A 17,098-nucleotide genomic window follows, 5' to 3' on the forward strand; every position below is an offset into this window, starting at 1 on the left:
CAATGAAGGCTACTGATGTTGTAAATGGGAGGAGACAAGGCAAGGGAAGACTGCCCATGGCTCTTGCTTGCTCCACTTACACTTCCTCCCTCCCTCCCTCCTCCACCTTTTTTCCTTCCTTTTTCTTCCTTCCTTCCGCATTCAATCAGCAACCACTAAACCCTTAGAATATCACAAAAGCACATTCTGTAAAAACCTCAAAAACAAAAAGCTGCAATATTAGATATTAGGTAGAGAGGATACTGCGTAGCAGAATGAGACAGAGAGAATTCAGTGCCATTACATGTGTGAGTTACGTTGGAACAAACAAGTGAGAGGAATTCTCTGGTCTTGGGGAGCTTACATTCTAGGAGTGAGAGAGAGTGCTTTAAGGAACAAACATAAATAGATAGTGGAAAAGTATCAAATGATGATAGTGGCTATGTAAACAATGTTTGAAGGTTCATGCCATAAAAATCAACTCAGGAGAACTACTTTGGGCAGGTAGACAAGAATAGGGTTCATGTTTCTAATTCCGAGTTGCAGCTTAACATTCATACGTAGAGTGCACCATTTTAAGTGTACAGCTGGGTGAGCTTTTATATATGCATATATCTGTGCAATTATCACTCAGATCAAAACCCAGAACATTCTCAGAAATTTGGTTTATGTTTTTCATAAATGATACTGTGTTATATACCCAATTCTTAATTTTTTTTAAAGCAGGCACTATTTTAAGGTCTCTCCGTATTACGCCTTTTACTTGTGGCTTATAGCCTCTGTACATACTTTCTGATGTGCATCAACCACATTTTTACTATATTTACTTATCCTCTAATCCATTAATGGACTCCAAGCTTGCTCCCAACAATCCAATGGTCTAAAATAATACTGAAAGGAACATCCTCAAACATGAACCCTTACTGAGCTATGTGAGAATTTTTTTCAAATACATGATGAAGAGCAGAAAGTCAGTGTGTGAGTCTATGAGAACAGTAATCTGACTGACGAATGCCAGACTGCTTTCCAGAACATGCACCTGCCACGCTCCCACCAGCAGTGTGCATTTGTTCGTTGTTGTTGGCGTTTGCATGCTCTGATGTCTCATCATTTTGAAAATCTTTTCACACCATACTAAAACTTTTGATTTTTCTTCTCTTTAATTCGCTGCTCCTTCCCTTGGCACAGTTCTCAAAGTGTGTGGCCATCCCTTTCTGGATGATTAGCGAGGGGAGTGTTATTAAGGATGTAACACTTCAGCTGAGGTGTGATTAACATGGAGGAAAAGACCTTGAAAAGATCAGCAGGTTCCAGGCAGAAGGAACACCCAGAACAATGGCCCTCATGCAGGACTGAATCTGCCACATAGAGGGAATAAGCCCAGAGCACAGGTGTGGCTGGAACACAGTGGGAAAGGGGAGAAGGAGTACAGATGAGGTCAGACAGAGAGAAAGGGCCACAAACAGTCCTGTGGTTCAAAATCTGCCAAACAGTGCTGAGTTTTTCCTGTTCCATTTGCAGAATTTTTAATATTGAACCTGACCTTTTACCAGCCATCAATGAATGGAGAATGAGAAGCCCAACTGTAGCCGATATACCTCTGGGAGTTTAATAGTAATAAAAGTAGATCAACAATTGTGATTCGAAGCCCTCAGAACATCATAAAAGTACATTCTATAAAAATCTCAATAACAAAAAGCCAAAAGATTACATATTAGGGAGAGGGGATATTGTGTAGCAGAATAAGACATATCACTGAGAGAACCCAGAAAATTGCTTTCTCCTCCTGGGAAAAGCCAAAAAGAATAATAATAATACACTTATTTCATTAGACCAGTCTGTGGAGATGTTCATCTCAAATTAATATAGAAATGAGTCTACATAAGGTAAGGGAGTTTGAGATTTAAATTTAAGGACAAACTGTTCTTCTCATTTATTAAGTCAAAAACTCAAAGGCTAGTAAGTTAATAGCTATAACAGAGGGGGAAAAAAAGCCTGCATCTGATTAGGGGGAACATGATTGAGTCTCAATAAGATACATACATTTTCCAGATGTTAATTAAGCATCTAGCATGAGAAAAATAGTGTGATTTTGAAGCAATGCATTATAAAGCTCTTAGAGAACAGAAACAGAGGAATTATTTATTTATTTTTTAAACTGGTGTAGAGCAAAAAGGCAAAGGATCTATCATTTGAATGACATTGGGTGTACATTTTATCGGGACACATGACACCCAATCTCAATTTGTCTGTCTGGCCCACAGTAAAAGTCATCACGAAGATGATGATGCTCATGATCATCTAAACTGTCCACAGTAAGAAAGGAGGCAAAGAACAGCAAACAGTGAGGAGACTGTCGTAATGTCTATCTAGAGATCAATGAAGATTCTGAAGTGTTAAAAGGAAAGTTGATCTCTTTTTTAGTCATTTGATTTGAAAAGATGGTGAGGAACTAGCAAAGCTAGATGGAAGCCAGTTTTTTAAGCATTTGTGATAAATGTTAAAATAATTATCACCAACAAGAAAATCTCTGCTTTCTATTCCTGATCAGGGCTTCTGATTTCAAATAAAGATACGATTTTTAATCACTTCTTGTTACTCTGCTATGATGATAAGTAATTGATGTGTATGAAAGTGCTTTGAACTCACAGAAGAGTCTATAAATATAGGACTCTCATTATTTCAAATAAATAAATACATGAAAAATGTTTAACGGGCAATGAAAAGGAACTATATGTTAATAGAGTAATAAGAGAAAATGTAAACAACATAAATTGATACAATGATCAAAAAGAATGGAATTAACTAAGTAGCCTGAGAAGTCTAGATTAGATACTTGTTTGCACACGCCTATAGTATTCATTCTGTTTCCCTGCAAACTGTTCATGTCCTTTTCTGTTTCTTCTACTAGTCCCTAAGCATCTCAGGGCCAGAACGTCACCCCCATCTCTAAGGCACCGGAGTGTGGGATGGTGTTACAGGATAAGAAATGTGAGAATTCACCTAACTATACACAATCAGCAGATGAGCGCAACACAGAGGCTTTGGAGAACAAAATCAGGATCTGTCTGATTCAACAAATTTGTCATCAGTATGCTAAGCCTTCATCATTTGCCCGCCATATGCTTAATACACGCATATACATACACACACATACCTGGTCTCTGCCTACCTGAGGACATCCTCTCATCCCACTGTCCCCACCTCTCGTTCTCCCCAGACTTGTGCTCCTCCCAGAACTCCCAAGGGCCAGCACTTAGGGCCCTCACACTGGCTTTCCCTCTGCCTCCAATGCTCATCCCATCCCCAGTCTTTCCCTGGCTGACTTCTTCTGCCATTGAGGGGGCTCTGCTCAGCCGGCCTCTTTCCTGAGCCTTCCATCTAAAGCAGCCTCCCCTGCCTGTCACTGTGCTGTCACCTAGGTTTATTCCCTTCATAGCTTTTTCCATTTTCTCCCATCTTATTGCTTACCGATCTTGTTTATTTTAAAAATTGGTGCCCCTTTGCCAATGCAATTAGAGTCTACCTCCAGGTGAGTTAGGACTTTGCTTAATTTTTTAGCCCTAAGATTGGAACAAAACAGACTTGAATCTGACTCCCTATGAGTACATATTTATAAAGCATTTATTTTTAAAAGATTTTATTTATTTATTTGCCAGAGAGAGAGAGAGAGAATGCACACACAAGCAGGGGCAGAGGCAGGGGCAGGAGAGGGAGAAGCAGGCTCCCCGCCGAGCAAGGTGCCTGATGTGGGACTTGATCCCAGAACCTGGGATCATGACCTGAGCCGAAGGCAGACTGAGCCACCCAGACGTCCCAAAGCATTTATGAGAGTAGTTGGCATTTAATAAGAGTTACATAAATGCTTGATTAAAAAACAACAACAACAAAAACAACAATGAATTCGGGCTCTGCCCAAGCGGGCTAATAGCTAGTCAACCCTGGACAAGTTATTTTCCTGCTTTGAGTCTGGGTTTCCTTATTCCTGAAAATGGAATAATACTTCTTACTTCACAGGGTTTTGCCAAGAGGAAAATGTGAAAATGAACAGAAAAGTATTTAACATGCGGGTGGTTCAAAAAGTATTACTTCTTTCCCTCCACTGCTTTTGTCTAAGTTTTTAAAACTGTTTTAATGTGTGTCTCAAATTCTGTTCTTAAGTAGTTTACTTCTGGTAAAGTGAACTGCAGTGGTGAGAAGGTATTACATGATAGGAAAGATATTAAGGATTTTTAGCTGAAGATGAAACATGAGTAGTTTGTTTAACCTGAGGTCTCACTTGTTTACCCCCCTGTGCAATTTTCATGAGCCTCAATTTCTTCTCATACGGCTTGTAAGTGTCTTTATTATATTTCTCTCCACCACTGCACTATGAGTGGTATAAAGGCAACCATGGTGTTTATTTAAGTTTGCATCCTTTAAGCCCAGCAACAGAGTGGGTATAAAATCAATGCTTGGTGAATTAAGTGAACTAGTTATAAAGTGGAGGAATCTCAAATAATCATGACTCGTCTGTTTATGGCTGATTGTAGCCTATAAATAAAAAGGCTAGGCTGTTTTGGAGAGAGATTTACAACTGGGTCTTAAAATAGTTAAAAATAAATTTCCGAATGATGTCTCTAATTAAAATTTGTCAGTACATTTTATACAAAGAAATGATTCTCCAAATTAACATAAGGCTCTTCTTTTCTCCTTCAAAGATCCCATTACTTTTCCTTTTAACTTTCCCATTTGTTTATCTTCAAACAGAAGGTGTTCCTAATAATCTCCATTTAACAGATGGGAACACTGAAGTTCAGAGCTGCTGTTAAATTGCTTTCTCAAGCAAGAGCACCATCCCAGTTGGGGTCATGATAGAAGTCTTGTATCTTCCATTACTCTTTCAGTTAGAATCTGCTTCCTAGTAATTAACACATTCTCTTTAGCCTGCAAAATAATCATCCTTTATAGAGCTCCGGTGTGGAAAATTCCTATTTGAGAAAGACTTATTTTGGAAAGTTTTATAAGGAATCGCAATTGCAGGCCATTGTGAAAATCACTGGGCCATTTTAGGTTTAAAAGTGTAATTGTGATCAACAATTCTCTGCAACCATGGCAACACAACGTGCCCCCTTCTACTTGTTTACTTTTAAGGAATTAGAGCACTATTTAAGGATTAAGATTACCACGCATGCTATACCAGCTGAACTTTACAAAGGATAAAATAAAAGCTCTGAGTACTCAGCCTTATAAATCAGTGTTGGTGATTACCTTGGGTTACATAGGTATATATGAACATTTCAGTTCTTAGGAACTATTTATAATAATCCAGCAGTAACGATCATATTTTAAGGACTGATCTGCACACCAAAGGATACTTTAATATAGTATTTATGTTTGCATAAGTTTTTGGATCAGTGTTTAATATCAGCTATGAGATCAAAGCAGATTCCCTTTATCTTGGATTTCCAAATAAGAATACATTCATAATTTTCCCTACTTCTATTAAAGATACATTAATATTTGTATAAGAAGAGCAGGGAACAAAAACTCAGGAGGAATAAACTTGTGACCTTGTTGAAGAAAAATGCTTCGTAACTGACAGGTTATATGTGGCTGGAGACTATGAGACCAGCTCTCTTATTAATGAATATATATATATATATATATATATATATATATATATATATATATATATATAAATGTAATGCATTCTGGTTCCACTACTTAATAAGATCCAATTTAATTTACTCTTGAAGCTCAATCACTACACAAGATGAGTTTTTCTTTAACTACAATTTTTTAACTGTTCATACTAAAAAAGAGATACAAACTGTCCTTATTATAACCAAATTAGTTTTTGTAAAAGCATGTACTCAAGATAAAAAAGAGACTAGGAAAACAGTATTTACAGAAACATTTTTTACTAGCTCAGCTCTCAGCCAGTCTCTAATCCCTCCATTTGAATGTGAACACTGTTCATACTCTCGTTCATTCTCTCTCTCACAGTTATCTGAAACAAGCTGAGTCAGGGGCCTAATTAAACATTAAAAAACAGTATTTGTTAGAACCATTCTATTTTTGTTTTAAAGATTAATTTATTTATTTTAGAGAGAGAGAATGAGAGCACGAGTGGGGGGAGGGCAGAGGGAGAGGGAGAGAGAGAATCTCAAGCAAATGTGCCGCCTAGCCCCAGGCCTGATGCACGCTTGAGCCCATGACCCTGACATCACAACCTGGTCAAAATCAAGAGTCGGATGCTCAACTGACTGAGACACCCAGGCACCGCAGAACCATTCTAAAATGTAGGACACCCCTCTTTCTCTTAGCGAATTGAGCCTGAGGAACATAATCCGACAGCGTAAGCATTTAGGTAACATAATGTCACATGGTGTAATAAAGTGAGGCCCAGAGATGCTCACAGAGGACCCAGACTTGCAGAGCTGAAAACGCTGTGGTGTCTACTCCCCGTTCCTCTCATTTCCCTCACTTTCTGCTACTTGGTGAGTCATTTTTTCTAGAATAGCTCATTCTTCCAACCACTCTGCAATATGCAAGCTTTTTTATCAGCCGGCATTTTAGATCCTGGTTTTAAGCATAGGCTTGGCTGGGAAGAACTTATGAATGAAGCCCATCTTCCTCTAAGAATAAACTTTGTAAAAGATACAAGGTCTTTTATGTTTCTTAGGCTGGAGGCAATGTTGCCCAGGAACAGAAGCCTGGGTGCTGCGGATATGTGATCGTCTTCCGGGGGCATCAATTTTACCATGTGGATATATAATAGGGTAGAAGGCAAAACTACATGATTCTTCAAAGTGAGATATGAGACTTCAAAGGAATCTTGGATTTATGGTTGCTCTCCCATGGCTATGTCCCAGAACCCCTAAGGTCTGTGTTTTTCCTCTCCTCTTCCTAGTTTAAAAAAAAAAAAAAAAAAAATAGAAGCACTGCTTAAGGCATGGGTATGAAATTATGTCATGCATACATGAGGTTTCTAATCATCTAGCAAAGGTCTTTAATGGTGGGTCTTTTTTTTTTTTCTTTTTAATAACAGCGCACCAAATGAAGCCTTATCTAAGTTCATAAAACTTTAAATCTTTGGAACTCACCACTTTCTACCTTGTCTTACTTAGAGCCATGCCTTTTTCTCCTTCCATATCACAAACTTTTCCTCCTTCTGCATTGCAAACACAGAAACTTCCTATAGCACATTACCTTAAGTAAGTAGGTAGTAAATAACATTTTAAGTGTGCCAGGAGGGACCCAGCTCCTGTCTACCTAGTGCATGCTATGTACTAAGCATTATCCTGGGCTCTAAGGGTACAGAGCTAAAAAATTAAGCAAAGTCCTAACTCACCTGGAGGTAGACTCTAATTGCATTGGCAAAGGGGCACCAATTTTTAAAATAAACAAGATCGGTAAGCAATAAGATGGGAGAAAATGGAAAAAGCCATGAAGGGAATAAACCTAGGTGACAGCACAGTGACAGGCAGGGGAGGCTGCTTTAGATGGAAGGCTCAGGAAACAGGCCGGCTCAGCAGAAGAAGTCAGCCAGGGAAAGACGGGATGGGATGAGCATTGGAGGCAGAGGGAAAGCCAGTGCAAGGGCCCTAAGTGCTGGCCCTTGGGAGTTCTGGGAGGAGCACGAGTCTGGGGAGAATGAGAGGTGGGGACAGTGGGATGAGAGGATGTCCTCAGGTAGCCTGAGAAGAGGTGTGTTGGGCCTTGTGAGCAGGATAAAGAATTTGAACTTGACTTTATCTGTGATAAGCAGCTGCTGAAGTGCTTTAAGCAAGGGAGTAACAGGACTGAATTTACATGTTGAAGTGGTGACTGGTTACTGTGTGCACAGTGAGAGAGGCAGGAGTAGAAACAAGGTATCAGGACACTCCTCCAGTGAGCGAGGCTGCCAGTTTCAACCAGACTTGTGAATTCCAAACATGTGCACGATCTTGTTGAGCAGAACTGCTGGAACAATATGAAGTGTAAGAGAAAGAGAAGCATATGGCTTGCTTCACATGCATTCTCTCAGGGACTCCGCCTAAGAACTTGTGACATTAGGAGACAATGATTGTCCCTTGTACAAGGTCACAAGGTGCTGGGTGGGTGAGTCAGGACTGAAACCAGAATTTGGGACTCCACCCACTTTATAATGGAAACTGATCAGTTCAGAAATTCTAATTCTTCAGCAAGAAGGTGACACAGGCAGAAAGAGGCCGAAGATCTAATCCATTCATGGCCTGACCTGGTGTTTGACTTTCCTCCTCAACACCCCATACTGCAAAGCGGTTTGTGCTCCATAATTTAAATTTTCCGTTTTTTTTCTTTTCAAGAGTATTTACCCACAAAAATGTTACAGGAAATAGAAGCCTATCCAAGGTGATAATGCAACCAAACAGAACTTCCTGGGCTTTGAGAAATATTCTGAACTCCTTAGTCTTCTTGTTTGTCATTAAACTCATTAATGAAAGGAGTCGATTCGCTTCTAGTTCATTTTTCTCTCTTCTCTCTTGTCTTTAGGTTTATTGATATTCTACAATATAAAACTACATTGTTTTATAACCATGTCAGTATTCTTCAGTAGTGTTACCTGTTCACAAGCCTTTCCAACATGCTAGGGATGTTGCATACCTTGGGCACGTAAAAGGAAGTTGGCTAAGTCTTCTCAATGTCTATTACTCTGGTTTAATCATACTAACTGGGGGAACTTGAACGTGATTAAGACCTTTCCATGCCTGTCTCTCTTTGATTACAAGTCTACCTTTTCCTCCTAATGAAACTTAAGTCTGTTTCCTCTTGAGAAAAGCTTAAAAAAGAATTTTCTTATAAAACTCAACATGGTCTTAAAATAACCCAGGACACAGCCTACTATCATGAAATGGATTAGTTACCAGGAAACCTGAGTTTTCGGATGACCTGGCCAATACACCATGTGATGTTGCTCAAATCAGTTGACCTACAGTGGTCTCAGTTTCCTCATCTATAAAATAAAGAAATTCAAGTAGATTTTTCCACAGTATGTTTTATGGCTAGCACACTACTGCAGAATACTGACATGATATAAAACAATGTAGTTTGCTCTAGAGCTTTTTGTTTTGTTTTGTCTTTTGTTTTTTGTCTGTAGGGACATTTTTAGAGTAAGAAAACAACCGAAAAAAAGATGGACTAGACAAGAATGGTTCATATTCCAACCACAGAAATTGTATTAACAGTCCTCACTATTTGTGCTTTTGAAGAATTCAAACACAAAAAACCTTTCACAATAACCCAAACTACAGAGTGAAATTTACACCCAAAGATACTCATAATAGCATTAAAAAAGCAAAAGTCCAGTCTTTTTTTTAATTTTATTATGTTATGTTAATCACCATACATTACATCATTAGTTTTTGATGTAGTGTTCCATGATTCATTGTTTGCGTATAACACCCAGTGCTCCATTCAGTACGTGCCCTCTTTAATACCCATCACCAGGCTAACCCATCCCCCACCCCCTCCCCTCTAGAACTTTCAGTTTGTTTCTCAGAGTCCACAGTCTCTCATGGTTCTTCTCCCCCTCCGATTTGCCCCCCTTCATTTTTCCCTTCAAGGAGTCTTTTCTAAAACTGTTGTTGATCATAATTTGTACTTCAGGATATAGTAGAAACAAAAACAAAAACAAAACTCTTTTAGGGCACCACGACTGCTTGAACGTTAGCCCACAAAGCTTATGATTTATTCTCTTTTAAGCATAAATGAGTTTTTATCTACATTGTAGTACATCCATCATCAATATGCTCTTGTCTTCCAACATCTTGAAATAAGCATCAATTTCAACAGCAATGTTGATCTTCCCTTAGCAGATGAACAAACACTTCCCTTATCCAGTTGCTCCCAGATCTTCCCAGCGACTGCAGGTTTCCAAGTCCACAGCACTGACTTAAACTATTATTTCCTTGTATTTACCATCACCACATACTCCCTCCTAGGACAGCTTCCCACCTTTATCAAATGACTTCCGCATATTGCTTACAGCATTTCTTGCCATTTTTTGGTATCTTGACATTGTAGAATTCAAATTCAGATTTCATGCTAGTGTTCTAAAAATACCGTTCCTTTAGAGGTCCTTGACTCCCTCAATGCCAATGAGTTTCACCTCCACTCCACTTCAGCCATTCTCCTTGGACACATTTGTATCACTTGGAAAAGCACCCCCCTTCAATTCCTGAATGGAGTATAACCTGCTACTCCAGTCCCTTCACTGCTACTTAAATCTCCCAGTTCATCACCAACCTTCTGTGTTTGGTTGTATTTCTACTTAGGGATGATCACATTGTCAGCCAGTGAAAGCATAATGCAGAAAAGCTTTTATAATCATAGCAAAATCACTTGATTCTTCATCCTCTAGCAAGAAGGGCTGGTGAGCTACGATGTTCTTTCCATTGGTCAGGGCACTGTATATCTGGTTGACTTTCACAAATCGTAACTTCAAACTAACCTGAAATCTTCTGCCAGCAGTAATGCCACTTTAAAAGATTTCTAATATAAGTTGCTGAATTTCAGGCTTACATGAAATGAGAGTCATGCTGTTAACAGTAAGCAGGACAGTGGCTTAGTGGGCAGGCAGCTACAGCTAATCAACTGTACTGATTTATTACATGACGATGTTTCTTCTTGGAATGGGAGCAGCGCTTGATCAGATTTTCAAAGTGACCAGTGTCTACTGCCCCTCCCCATCAACTTAAGAACCAGAGACTTACGAACAGCAACACATCCTTTAGATACTTAAAAATACCCTTCCCCCAGCAACCACTTACAAAATATATTCCAGTATCTTAAAAAAATAAAAGTCCCACCCTAAGTAACAAATAGAATACAAATAATATATCTTACCCTCTTTTAACAGACTCCAGAAATTGAGCATTTGATGGGTCATTATAAGGTCTCAGTTCTCCATCATCTAAACTGAAACCATTGCTCCATAGTTTAAGCAAAATCTGAACATCTTGCAGTTGATTTTCTCCATAGATGTATTCAGACTGCTTACAAAAGGAATTACCCAGTCTGTATCCTCCACCTGTAAATGACTTAGATTTGTTATCACCGGAAGCTCTTGTGGCTTCATTCAGAGGGACAGCCCCATGTTCTCTTGCCTCTTTGAAAAGTTCATTCACAATTTTCCCAGTTGAAGGTCGAACTATATGTAATCCACTGTGTTCATGTTCACTTGAATAGAACCTTTGAGGTGCTGTTCGTGGGCTTTTAAAGACTGTAGCTTTAGGTCTATCAGATTTGGAAGATTTGCATTTCACTTCATCTTCATATAATTCTGCCAAGGCCAACTGCAGATCCCGCGCGCTCGGGGGCCGCAGCCCAGAGGACCTCTCCTGCTCCCCCGGTTCGGCGCCGCCACCTTCCGCCATCTTTCACCGGCCCCAAAAGTCCAAACAATCTTAACGACTAATGAGAAATGAAGGGCCAGTTCCTTAATATGATAAAGAGTATCTACCAGAACAGCAAAAAGAAGTACACTTAGTGATACACAATCAATGGGATTCTCTACAGATGTATTTAAAAAATGGCTCTTGTCATGGTATCTTCTGGGAACAAATGAGCGTCACCGAAGAAACCTAATATAGTGTCCAGAAAATTTGGACACATTAAATATGAAAAAACTAGGTAGCCTTCTTGTATATTAGCCACAATCTTTAGAAAAATAATATGTAAATACCTAGACACACAATTTAAAAAGATATGTGTAGTTTATGCAGAAGGAAACTGGTTTTTTGAAAAAATATTGTGATTTTAATGCTGAAGATATATACCATATTCATGAATGTAAAATCTTAATAGTATAGATATCAATTTTCCCAAAATAACATGCAAATATCAGATAATTCCAATTAAAATCTTAAAAAGTTCTTTGAATGTGATGATTCTGATGTGCATTTAGGAGAATGAATATTTGAAAGACAGTATTTTTTCTTTTTTTGGCAAAATAAGTTGTATAACAGAGGAACATGCCCTACAAATTATTAAAACATTATGAAATGTAGCAGGTGTAGTATTTAAAATATTGTAGTGATGCTGTAGGAAGTGAATAATAAAGAATAAACAAATTGATCCATGTATGCATATATGTATGTATGTAAGAAGCTATCTATAGGATATTTTTTATTTATTTATTTATTTATTTATTTATTAATTAACATATGATGTATTCTTTGTTTCAGGGGTATAGGTCTGTGATTCATCAGTCTTACACAATTCACAGTGCTCACCATAATTTTTAAGTGATTGGAGTGGCATTTTAAATAAGTGGGTGAAAGAGTGGATTATCCATTGAAGAGCATTAGGATAGCTGGGTATCCATCTAACAAAAAATGACACTAAATCCCAATCTCACAAATTATACCAAACAAATTCTGGATGGATTGAACCGAAAATTTTAAAATATATAAAGATACTAAAAGAAAAATAAATGAACATATACGTAATGTGGGGACTTTATGAAGAATGATACCCAATGCTGAAAATCATATATAAATCAAAGAGATTTAACTATAAAAAGTTTTAATACAGTAGTACGGCAAAATAAGCAGGCAAATATGAATCCACTAAACAAAGTAAGAAGAGCCGACAAATTAGAAGAAAAATGTGCCCAATATGAGAAACAAAATGGTAATCATCTAAAAATATAAGGAATGATTTAAAGACATTATTTTTATAGTTATAGTTATTTCTTTTTATTAAAAAAACTATTTCTAATGTGTTTATATCACATAGGGAAATGCTTAAGCTATAACATTAATAGAAAAAAGTACAAATTTGTTTGTATAGTAGTTCTCAATTATGGAAAAAAATATGTGTAAGAAAAAAATAGGACTGAGTAAATAGACCCAAATGATGGCTATTTTGGCATTGCAGTAATATGGGTAATTTTACCTTTGTGATTTAAACCTACTAAATTTTCTAAATGTTCTATAATAAGCATCATTGCTTTTATTATCTGAAAAAAAACCACTATGAATTATTTTTTTTAAAGTATCTTCAAGGGAAAGGCTTGAGTTCATTTTGAAATCTTACTTTTTATATGTTCCTTAATTTAACTATATGCAGTGGAGACTATGTCAATAAACACCACCTTTCTCCACGTGCGCAATTTTCCTTCATCCAGTTTTCTTTCTTAGCAAATCTATAATTTGGCCAAAAGGAAAAGAAACCATGTGGGTACAATGTGTATACGCAAAGGAAATAAATACACAAAGGAAATAAATAGCTAAAATGAAGTGGCTACATTATGTCTCATTGCTAGTAATTATTTTGTTTCCGCCAGAGGAAGAGAGCAATAAAGAAAAGATATATAGGAGAATTTTAGCAGTGAACATGTACTTATTAATTTTTTTCGGGGCTAAAATGACAACTCCACTTTGTTTGTTACAGTGTATCTTGAAAACTATTCAAAGACATAAAAGAAAAAATAAAAGTTCTTGTGCTAAGCAGCATGTTCTCAGACCTAAAGATTTCCAGAATGATGTGGCAGAGTAGAAAGGGTCCTTCATTTCTCCATTGCAAATGAACATTGAACTCTGCTTTAAGTTGAAGTATTACACTGGTATTTGTTATATTTTTCCCTGTAGTGCTCAAGATAAAGCAAAGTGAAACTTCAGAGAAACAATGAACTGAAGAAGGCATCTACTCAGTGGGTAGTAGAAGAATCTTGACAGAAAACACGAAGGTGGGGGCAAAATATAGGCGTGCCAAATGTTCTAAGTAGAGGACCCAGAATTTTCTGTACCCACAAAAGCTTCTTAAATAGCAAGTCTGGAATATAAATACTTGATGGTAAATAAATACTTGATGGCAAAATAAAACACCATACCGTGTCCATTCAAAGGTATCTCAATTTGATAAAGTCTATCTTGCTGATGTTTAAAGCAATCACAGTACTACTCCTATTAGAATAGGAAATGTGTGACAGAGGCCATATACATATACAATAGGTTCTCCAGTGGTGGTAGTTGTGAGAAACATGAGGAGTCTCTAGTTAACCTTTCTTTGACCTAATGTTTTCCAATTTAGCCAGAATGGCCCAGGCAATCATGGGCTTCCTGCAGTTGGCTTATAACTTGGAGGAAGAACAATGATGTTTGAACAATTTCTGCTCCAGTGTGGGAGGCAGGAAACTTCAAGTTAATGTGCTTCAAAGGAAATTCATTTCCCACTGGTCTTGCAACTCTGTGTTCTATAAATCCCTGGATTTAAGACTAGGAATATTTCTGATGTGCTTTTGAAAATCTAACTAGTGTTTAAGAAAAAGAAAACAAAATGCTCCAGAACATAATGTTGTAGGCCTTTAAAATAAAAGGTTTGCACTGAGCAAATCTTATCCCTGGATTATCTCCCTAGTATAGTCACCGTGGTTGGTTTTTAAAAGGTATCACAGAAATAAGAAAGGCAAGAAAAGGGTATGCTCAGGAGGCAGTGCATGTTTTAATTCTTTCAACTGCATTTGGATTTGGAAGTTGTTCCTGTCCTTGGAGGGGACATGACTGAGGCGTGAAACTGGCTTGCAATCTGAATCTCTCTTGACGCATTTCCAAACTGGGCCAGATTGCTGGAGCCATTCTCAAACCTACGCACCCACCCTGCAATTCCTGGTAGACATTGTGCTGAACCTTTGTAAATCTATTTGGAATTGTTTGGAAAATGTCTGCCATTTTTAAAAAAGATTTATTTATTTATTTATTTGGAGACAGAGAGAGAGAGAGAGAGAGCAGAAGGAGCAAAGGGAGAGCGACAGCAAGCAGAAGGAGCAAAGGGAGAGAGAGAGAGAGAGAATCTCAAGCAGACTCCATACTGAGCTTGGAGCCCGACGTGGCGCTCTAGCTCATGACCCTGAGATCATAATTTGACACAAAATCAAAGAGTCAGACACTTAACTGACTGAACCACCCAGGTGCCCTCTCCTCCATTTTCCATGTGGAATCTTGTATGCAGCTTTGCTAGAGGATTCCTTTCCTTTCTTCAGTGCACTTACCCTGCAATGGAAGCTTTTGCATCCTCATTCTAGAACAATTTTCATACAATTCATCTCTCCTTTTGTCATTTAATGAAGTCCCCTCCTTGTTACAAAGAGACCATTTGAAGGTTGTTTCCCTAAGTTTTACTAGGATTGTATTAGGACTAAGATAAGAGTATGGCTCTGTCAGATAAATAAATAAAATCTTTTTTTAAAAAAAGAGTATGGCTGTCTATACAATTATCAACTCTATAATATTTTTTCAATTCCAAGTATAAAAGTTCTTAAGTCCTTTCACCAACACACTCCATAGAGCTTAGAAGAAGCAGTTCTCCATGCCACAAACTGTTCAAGAACTTTGCAGATATATAAGGGTGGTATGTTATGTCCCTTCTCAGGATGTCTTATCACAATATTAATAACCTAACTGCTAGTAGTGACAATTCCTATTAAATTCAATTCAAGGCATCTATCCCTAATCATGTACATAAGACACTGGAGTTCACAAATGTAACAAAAAATACACATAGGTACTATTTTGGGGGCAGAACAGTCTTACATTTAGTTCTAACTCTTCTCTACATAATACCTCCATCTGAAATTCCCAGGCTGTATGTTTAATGCTTGCTTCCTTTGACTAGGAAGTCATTTCTTGGCTTGTTTTGAAGTTCTTCCAACTTGGAGATAACTGGATATCCACTGAGTTTTGAATTTCATCTAAATCCTTCTACTGTCTGAAGAATTCCTTCATTGCATTATGATGTTATGACCATAATGACTTGGTTTTAGCAAACTAGCACTTCTTCAATTTACTTGAGGATTCTTATTGATGCCTTGTAGCTTGGAATACATATCTCCAATATACTTCACTAAGAATCAGAAAGAAGTCATAGCTGCTTTAATACCCCCACGCCTGTAAGACACAGGGAATTTTGCCTTGGGTCTACTTCACTAATAGAAATATTAATAATGTCTTTAATAATAACACCCTGTGGGTGTTGCAATTGTGCGTATGTGTCTGTGTTTTGTTCTAATAGTCTTTTAACTCCCCTTATTCTTTACTCTGATACTGTAGAGAACAAAATCCTGTCACTGTAGGGCTATGCCTTCTGCCTAATCTATGGTGATGAATCCAAGATAGAACCACAGCTATGGAAAACTGGAATATAAATAACTTTCACTGCTTTCTACCACTGTATTAAGAAAACCCAATTAGACTTCATGTTATAGCCACGGGAAAAACAAAATCCATCATATAAGTATCTGTAAGTGGTTGGCAATATTAAGTATGTGTCAAGAATTAACATTTCATGTTTGTACCAGATGTCAGGTACACTACTGCTCTCTCTGAGCTGTCAAAAAGCATAATACAGAGAGAAAAGGTCAAAGAATCCTGAGGGATGCCAGTGGTGCTTAAAGGTTATAATGATTGAAAAAGATTGCTTTAAGTCTACATATATCACCACTTCAGATGTCATTTCATATCTCAAGTGGAAACAGAATAGGCCTTCTTAAGAGATTTGTGGAATACAATATGTTTTGGCAGTAACGTTGAAAACACACTTCGGTTACTGTAAGCCAGTCAGAATGGGTCCCCTTATTTGAAGATCAATGATTATGGGTGATTGATGGACTAGTTTCTCCACCAGAAAACACCAGCCTGTTGTTATTACTATAACAGATGTAATGTGATCCACACATAATTAATTGAATTTACAGAATGCCAGAAGTACATTAACTACTCAAAGCATCCCTTAATTTTCTCCCCCAATTTTCATTATGATATAATGAACAAACCACCCCCTAACATATCAAGAATTCTACAGCCAAAAGAAAAATAAACAAATTCAGGCAACTGACTCCACTTGTTCACTGATAAAAGATACATTCTTTCTCTATCCCTCTCTCCCTCCCTCTTAATCTCCTTCCCTGCTGCCCTCTTACTCTTTTCCTTCCTTTTCTTTATAACTCATCAATTCAGAATCCTGCCTTTAAGGAATATTCATATGGAATTACAAATTTAAAATAAGTAAAAACAAAAATGCTTATGAAGAGGAAATGAGAGGTACGGACACTAAGCTGTCCCTGTAAGTACTTTCATAAACCCTCAGAGGACTCGGCAGAGGACATTTTGAAAAT

The 17,098-nt window shown here is 37.6% G+C and overlaps 2 protein-coding genes across 5 annotated transcripts in view; both read right to left on the reverse strand.

Annotated features, from left to right (window-relative positions):
- The window catches only part of CNTN3 (contactin 3), a 331,836-nt gene that overhangs the window by 118,867 nt on the left and 195,871 nt on the right, over window positions 1-17,098 (reverse strand). The window lies entirely within an intron of this gene.
- On the reverse strand, window positions 9,641-11,441 carry LOC116636730 (UBX domain-containing protein 2B-like). Its single transcript, XM_032411783.1, has 2 exons — window positions 10,831-11,441; window positions 9,641-10,523 (listed from the first exon to the last, which is right to left on the reverse strand). The coding sequence occupies exons 1-2, from the start codon at window positions 11,358-11,360 to the stop codon at window positions 10,466-10,468; spliced, it is 588 nt and encodes a 195-aa protein (XP_032267674.1). The 5' UTR covers window positions 11,361-11,441; the 3' UTR covers window positions 9,641-10,465.

Source organism: Phoca vitulina, unplaced genomic scaffold (genome assembly GCF_004348235.1).
Source record: "Phoca vitulina isolate PV1807 unplaced genomic scaffold, GSC_HSeal_1.0 scaffold13, whole genome shotgun sequence".
Lineage (NCBI taxonomy): Eukaryota > Metazoa > Chordata > Mammalia > Carnivora > Phocidae > Phoca > Phoca vitulina.

Excerpts from the sequence above, each read along its gene's own strand:
- LOC116636730 (XM_032411783.1), bottom strand. The coding sequence starts at position 11,360 with ATGGCGGAAGGTGGCGGCGCCGAACCGGGGGAGCAGGAGAGGTCCTCT. Across the intron at positions 10,524-10,830 it reads CTGGAGTCTGTTAAAAGAGG|CATGACTCTCATTTCATGTA; the intron begins GTAAGATATATT and ends TACTGTTAACAG.